The 7,606-nt window shown below is 37.1% G+C and overlaps 1 protein-coding gene across 1 annotated transcript; it reads left to right on the forward strand.

Moving 5' to 3' along the window:
- The first annotated feature begins 3,037 nt into the window (after positions 1–3,037).
- Positions 3,038–5,861, forward strand: LOC144433047 (uncharacterized). Its single transcript, XM_078121359.1, has 3 exons — positions 3,038–3,263; positions 3,942–5,185; positions 5,772–5,861. The coding sequence occupies exons 1-3, from the start codon at positions 3,038–3,040 to the stop codon at positions 5,859–5,861; spliced, it is 1,560 nt and encodes a 519-aa protein (XP_077977485.1).
- Positions 5,862–7,606: the final 1,745 nt, after the last annotated feature.

Below are 7,606 nucleotides of genomic sequence, written 5' to 3' on the forward strand. Positions count from 1 at the left end.
GTGAACTCGCGGTGGCAGACGACATCGTCAGAAGCTCCCATTTTGACCTGCTGTGAACGCGCGGTGGTCACGTGACCATGTAAAAATTGATGGGACTATTTCCCCAAGGGAAGTAGTCATTCTATTTTCCTATCACGTGACTGATTCTAGCGAATCATGGCACAGCATTATCACTAGGTATATTATAATTTAGTATATACACTGATGATAGCAAAGTCTTTGCACAATATAAAGTTTGATAATGTGTAGCTTGTGGTTTGAATGACTCATTTGCATATATTTTTTCTAATTAATTAATTTCAGTAAGTCGGCTATATCTTAACATAAAGCAGACATCCTGAAAAGAGTATGATGTAACTTATAAGTTATAATTACTTTAAATGAGTCATTAACATAATTAATGAGTGTCAGTAATTAGGCTATATCTTAAGAGTGTACTCTTAAAATTCATTATAATGTACTACATACAATACCAATGCACACAGCTTCTAATAAAAATACTTTGCAGGGCTCGAAATTCGCGGTAGTCCCGCGTCCACAGACTACCAATGTTTGTCTCTGGGCTACCAAATTATGTGAGTGGTAGCCCAATTGGGCTACTAAGTTTTGAATGAAACTATGACACCCTGACTCCGACACCTTCCTGGGCCGGAGGCCTCCGAGGTCACAGTCCTGTGGGATGTGTTCTCGCCAAAATTAGCGTCAAAATCTGTGCGTCTTTTCCAAATTTGCATCCACACTACATGTATCAAATGTACACGAAATACATGTACACTGTACACGTCATTCTTCCGTTCATCGTATACACAGCTTGTACTTCCAAAATGTCACAACAAAACATTTATATGCAACAATATTCTGTATAGCGATTTAACGTTATCTTTCTGTACTTTCAATTTCCCATGGTAATCACTCTCTGGAAATCTGCTCTCCGGCCCGGGCCCTTCCGGTTCTTCTCGGAGTTGGAGTACAGTACACTCTCGGTACAGCACTGCTGCAGTAACTAAATTCCATAACATGAATGACAGCTTTAACTTTCAACTTGACAGAGACACAGTTGTAATGGTGTTTGATAAAATTTTATGCTAATGAGAACTGTTAACTTGGTATACACCTACAGATTCGTTTATTCTTGAACGATGCCTAAAACATTCCGTGTGTAAACCACGCTCACGCACCCCCTGAGAGCATGCAGTGGTGAATGGTAAATTCACGTAATGCATTCGATCTAGTAGTAGTAGCAAAGCTCAAAAGAAAGTTGAAGTTTTAGTGAGAATGAAATGGTGACATGAAGATTTGAATTTATCTGAGTGAAGTTTTCAGCATGGACCGTCTGCTGACGTGGTCTTAGACTCTGTTTGATTATCTCTTCGCCCATGAATGGAAGGTGCTTTGCCGTAATGGCCATCATGTATGAATACAAATCCTGTCTAACCCGTCTGTTAATAAGTAACCAATCACGTCGATAGATAATGATAACAGCACATAGGGGTGGGGTGTGGGGTTTTTTTGTTTTTTTTCATTGCAATGATAACCGTACGTTGTAACAGTAAGCCTCATACGGTCCCACTTTATGACATGTCCCCAGAGACACATACATGCAAAAAATTGCGTTCCCAATGTCAAATATGGCATGAAATACACACAAATAACGTGCTAACGTGACTCTTAAGTCATTCAATCAATTATCGAATTCAATACATCATATAGTTACATACAATGTATATACACAGACACCATTAATTTAGGAATGCATGCATATGGGCTACCAGTCATTGCTCTCGGGCTACCAAATTTTAAAGATGGTAGCCCACCTGGGCTACCAAGAAAAAAAACGAATTTCGAGCCCTGCTTTGAGATGTAGGTTTTAGCTATAATGACTCATTTCCATAATTAATGATTTCAGTAATTAGGCTATATCTTCAAGATGTATGCTTAAAATTCACAATAAAACTTGTTACACACTTTAAACATGACTGATCACATATTTTCTGAAAAGCGCGTTGATCTACCTTTTAGTTTGAATGACTCATTTGCATAATGAACAATTATCAATAATACGGCTATATCTTAAAAATGTACTCTAGACTTCAAATTCAACTAAATTTGGTACATATTTCAAATATATACTAATTGCATATAAAGAATGATGGGAAACATCCCAAATGCAACATAGAGATGGGATTCAAGTGGGTTTTCGGTAACCTTAGCTTAAACCTAGGTACATTAAAATTTCACTGCATTTTTTGGCTCATTCTTTTACTCCAAATTAAAAGAAGTGCAGGGTTAGATCGGGGTTTGGAGTGCATAATCTTTTAATCCATTTTGGGGTCACCTAACCCTGCATTGAAAATATGAGTTAGTGACCGAGTGGGCTTCATGTTTCCTGCCCTCTATAACTTTTTGATAACATATTTGATTTTTACACTCAATGGTTTAACAGCAATATTATAAGGGGAAAACAGATAAAAAGAAATCCCAGCTCTAACCCTCCACTTTTTTACCTAACCCCTTAAAGGTCAGTTTTGACTGGGCCTCATGTTACCTGGAAACCTTCGTGGTGCTAATTAGGGTTAGCCAAGTGACTGGTTTGTCAAGGTTACTGACCCTAGTATTAAGGTAGAATAGCAGGGAAGCCATTGGCGAAACATCCCGGGGCTGATACTTAGTTATTCATAAATTTTCTTAGAAATTCAAAAATCTCCCCGCTCGCCCCCACTTGGCTCCCTCAAACTTTTATTCAACTAATACCACCTAATTTCAAATTTTACCTATGGTACTACTTTGGGAATAAGGTGCATTCATTGTTACCCCTTCATCGTGAAATATGCTACATCCATAACGTTATAATATAAGGAAAATCAAATTCAAATAAAAAGTTTGATATTGTATGTATGTAATTCTTCGTATTCACGTGACGTCACAAATTTACATATGAATACACGTGGCCATTTTGGCAGACAACAGCGTAACCGCGCGAACGCCTGTCAAATTCGAATTGTTTACATTTTGTAATCCCGACTTCCGCATTCCTAGGATGCCAGACTTTTGTTGTATAATTCAGTGTGGTAACAGAGGTGATAGAGATGTCGGTAAGAGGTTTTTTCGGATACCTAAGATTAGAACAAAAGAAGGTGAGAGGACGAAAGAAATATCTCGAAAGCGTCAGAAAAAGTGGCTTTCAAATATACGTCGTGCGGACATAAAAACATCGGGAATTGAGAGTGGATACTTGAGAGTCTGTAGTGATCACTTCGTTAGCGGTAAGTAAGAATAACTATAGTAAACATAATTTTGTTCAATTTAACGATAATTACTGTAGGATAACATGTAATATAGTAATCCGAATTCAAATCAATCCGTGTACGCAGGGACGGCAGGTTGACTAGAATATAGTAATCACACCATCGGCAAATGTACCGTTGTACGAACATGGTTTATGCATGATGTAACCAACATGACGTGTCATACAGCGGTATGCATACAGCATGTATAGTGGATATCGCGGGTGGATACAAATTACCTTGTTTTACTTCTATTTCATGAACCAAAATAGTATTCAAATATATATTTGACAAAAAGATCCGGGCTGTCGAAGCGACAGTCCAACCTCGCCTGTAGCTTTGTTTACGTTCAACACAACGTAAACATGTATATAAAGGGTCGGCCCTTCCTTACTTCTCCGTATTGAGTGAAACGCACACACCGCGTAACGTCAGTGAAAGCTGTAATTTGAACGCGATGTCGTCTGTTTGTCTATCGCGCGTCATGCATATCCACCGTAAATTAAAATGCTGTACTTTTAGTACAATTACAAGCTTAATAAAGTTAAATATGTATGAAGTAAAAACTTGATTCTGAATGCCAAATGTTTAGTAACATTGAAAAGTAAACAAGCATTGCAACCAAGTGTAAAATTATGTTTGTCGTTTTTTTTTCAGGTGGGCCAAGTAAACTGTATGATGAAAATAGTCTAGACTGGGCACCAACACTGAAATTAGGACATGCTGAAAATGTGACACCGGACTCGGCAGCAGAAAGGTACCAACGGCACCAACAACGTGATTATAAGAAAAGAAAACAATCAGAATCAGCCTGTTTACTTCAGTCACTCTCAAAGAAAACAAATGTTTCATCCAAGCCAAATAACGACATTACAGATTCTCCTGTACCCCTTCCTAAGTCTAATCAGAGAGTGAGACATGTTGAGTGTCAGACAGACATAACAATGAATGACATGTTGCAAATGGAAATAGATGCTACAACACTCAAAGAAGATGCAAAGAAGACTAATGTAGAACTATATGACCTAAGACAAAAGGTCCTTGTTGTTGAATTCAACCAACTTTCTTTTGAAACCAGTGACGAGAAGACACGTTTTTATACAGGCTTGCCAAACTTCACAATTTTACTTGCAGTTTTTGAGTTATGTTCATCATTTATAAAATCCACACATAGAAATATTCTTTCAAAATTTCAGGAATTTATTTTAGTTCTAATGAGACTTAGACTTAACTTACAACTTCAAGATTTAGCTTACAGGTTTCACATATCCCAATCTACAGCCTCCAGAATTTTTACGAAATGGATAGATGTAATGTCAGTTAGACTTAATTTTCTCATTATTTGGCCAGATAGAGAAGTGCTAAGGGAAACGATGCCAGCTGAGTTCCGTAAGTCTTTTGGGAATAGAGTTTCTGTTATTATTGATTGTTTTGAAATTTTTATTGATAGGCCCTCTAATCTTAAAGCCCGTGCACAAACCTGGTCAAGTTACAAGCATCATAACACTGTTAAGTTTCTCATTGGATTTGCTCCTCAAGGTGGTGTGTCATTCATTTCAAAGGGATGGGGAGGGCGAGTTAGTGACAAATATCTTACTGAGCACTGTGATTTACTTCAAAATCTTGTCAATGGTGATATTGTTCTAGCAGACCGTGGTTTTGACATTGCCGACAGTGTAGGTTACTACTGTGCCACTCTGAAAATTCCAGCATTTACTAAAGGAAAATCACAGTTACCGGCTCTTGAAGTGGAAACAACTAGAAAAATTGCACACGTTCGAATACATGTTGAGAGGGTGATTGGACATGTTCGCAGAAAATATCAAGTTTTACAAAGTACATTGCCTATTGAATATTTGATTAAGAAGTCAGGTGATGTTGAAACACCAATTGATAAAATAGTAAAAATTTGTTGCGCTTTGACCAACTTGTGTGACTCAATTGTTCCAATGGAATAAAAAAGAACACTAACAAAACAATACAATGTAGGGTCTGTTATGTCAAATTCTTTATTATCATACAAATATAAATCTTTCTTTCTTCCACATATTTACAACAGAAGTTAAAATGGTTTCAGTTGGCTAAGACTGACAGTAAATAAAACTCTTCTTGGTATGGTATGGAGTAGAATACAGTATTCTTACAAGCACAGACATCAGACCATTGACAAGTCTAATGTGGCACAAACTGGGAAAACAAAAAAAAATGAATTGGATTTACAACAATTGATACAGCATGCTGGAATAGCAGAGACTTGTGTTACATTTCATGGTTTGATAGAAACAGTTGTATGGCCTCTTTGCATGTACATGAATGGTAAATGGGGAACTTCAAATTTGTTTGTGAACCTTACTGTTATGTACGTAAAGAGGCCATACTAATGTTCCTATCAAACCATGAAATGTAACACAAGTCTCTGCTATTCAAACATGCTGTATCAAGTGTTATAAATCCAATTCATTTTTTCACTTTCTCTGTTTGTAACAGGTTCCATTTGTCACCGGTCTGATGTCTGTACAAGTATTAGACAATGGACGTGTCTTGATATTTATAAAATCACAACTATTTACACTATGAGCATGTAGTTTTCATTAGATGAGGCATCAAACTGAGATTAATCACTAAGTGCCATGTTTTAAGACAAACAAACTAATGATAGCATACAATCATTGCTTCCAAATTAAAGTTTCTTCTCTGTGTGTGGTTACAATGATGAAACAGACTTTTTACAATAGCTGTATATTACCCACTGCTAATATCAGAAGAAAAAAATGTAGTCTATACAAATGAAAGAATGGACTGTGCTATCATAATATAGTCTGGGTTATGTACTATGATGGACATATATCTGGCTGTGTACTATCATGGAAGTATAGCTGGCTATGTACTATCATGGAAATATAGCTGGCTATGTACTATCATGGAAGTATAGCTGGACTATGTACTATCATGGAAGTATAGCTGGCTATGTACTATCATGGAAGTATAGCCTGACTATGTACATGTACTATCATGGAAGTATAGCTGGCTATGTACTATCATGGAAATATAGCTGGCTATGAACTATCATGGAAGTATAGCTGGACTATGTACTATCATGGAAGTATAGCTGGCTATGTACTATCATGGAAATATAGCTGGCTATGTACTATCATGGAAGTATAGCTGGCTATGTACTATCATGGAAGTATAGCTGGCTATGTACTATCATGGAAATATAGCTGGCTATGTACTATCATGGAAGTATAGCTGGACTATGTACTATCATGGAAATATAGCTGGCTATGTACTATCATGGAAGTATAGCTGGACTATGTACTATCATGGAAGTATAGCTGGCTATGTACTATCATGGAAATATAGCTGGCTATGTACTATCATGGAAGTATAGCTGGCTATGTACTATCATGGAAATATAGCTGGACTACGTACAAGTGACCTACAGGCATAGCTGGGCTATGTACTTTCATGCACTTGGTCTGGAATGCCAGTGGGCAAGCAATTCTGGAAGGATACCACATTTGAAAAAGGTGGTAACCTTTTCCACTGTTTCCTCCCAGAATTGTTTGTCTGGATAAACTCTCTCAATGTGCATTTCAGTTGTTGTCCACACAACGAAGTCACAGTAGTCAACTTCCATGATATGGATCTGTGCCTGCACTTGGTAGTAGTAGTTGTGACGACGGTTGAGTCTAATGTTGCCATCCTTGTCTCTCACCAAACACTTATTTGGAGCAATAATGGTTTCTAAAGCTTCACATAGTGGGCACTGTAAAACAAAAAAGTTAAAGAAAAAAAATAGCTTGTTACAAAATTAAGTTGATTACAGGTTTTATTTATGTGCAGGTTCCTCTAAAAATTATTATTTTAATTTTTCACTATATGTTTACATTGCATCTATTGTAGTGGTGTGACCGGTACAACTTTCATCATTCATACACAAGTTCTCTTCTTTCATTTTTTATTGAAAAACAGACGTGTTTCAAATGATCTGTCTGATTGTTATTGTCCCAAATACCGGTATATTATTACCATGGGGGAGAGGGTACATACACAACCAAGAGTGATATACGTGATTTGCCACATTTGACTTAATTTACCTTCATTTCACAAGTTCCAATACCACAGCAGTCACATCCAGGAATTCCATCAGGTGTTGCACCTAGGTGTGGCCATTTAACATTCAGTTGAAGTCCACTCACTGATACAATGAAGTTATCATGTACTTTCTGTTGTGCTTTTTCATACTCTCTCCAAGCCACATCTTCATGCAATATTCCCCATCTGAAAGGTTATACATTGATAATCAGTTAGAAAGAATG

This window comes from Glandiceps talaboti, chromosome 3 (assembly GCF_964340395.1).
Source record: "Glandiceps talaboti chromosome 3, keGlaTala1.1, whole genome shotgun sequence".
Taxonomy (NCBI): domain Eukaryota; kingdom Metazoa; phylum Hemichordata; class Enteropneusta; family Spengelidae; genus Glandiceps; species Glandiceps talaboti.

Bases quoted from the DNA above. Each gene is read 5' to 3' on its own strand.
- LOC144433047 (XM_078121359.1), top strand. From the start codon at position 3,038: ATGCCAGACTTTTGTTGTATAATTCAGTGTGGTAACAGAGGTGATAGA. The intron at 3,264-3,941 runs GTAAGTAAGAAT...TTTTTTTTTCAG, and splicing joins TAGTGATCACTTCGTTAGCG to GTGGGCCAAGTAAACTGTAT. The intron at 5,186-5,771 runs GTAAAAATTTGT...TGTTTGTAACAG, and splicing joins AAACACCAATTGATAAAATA to GTTCCATTTGTCACCGGTCT.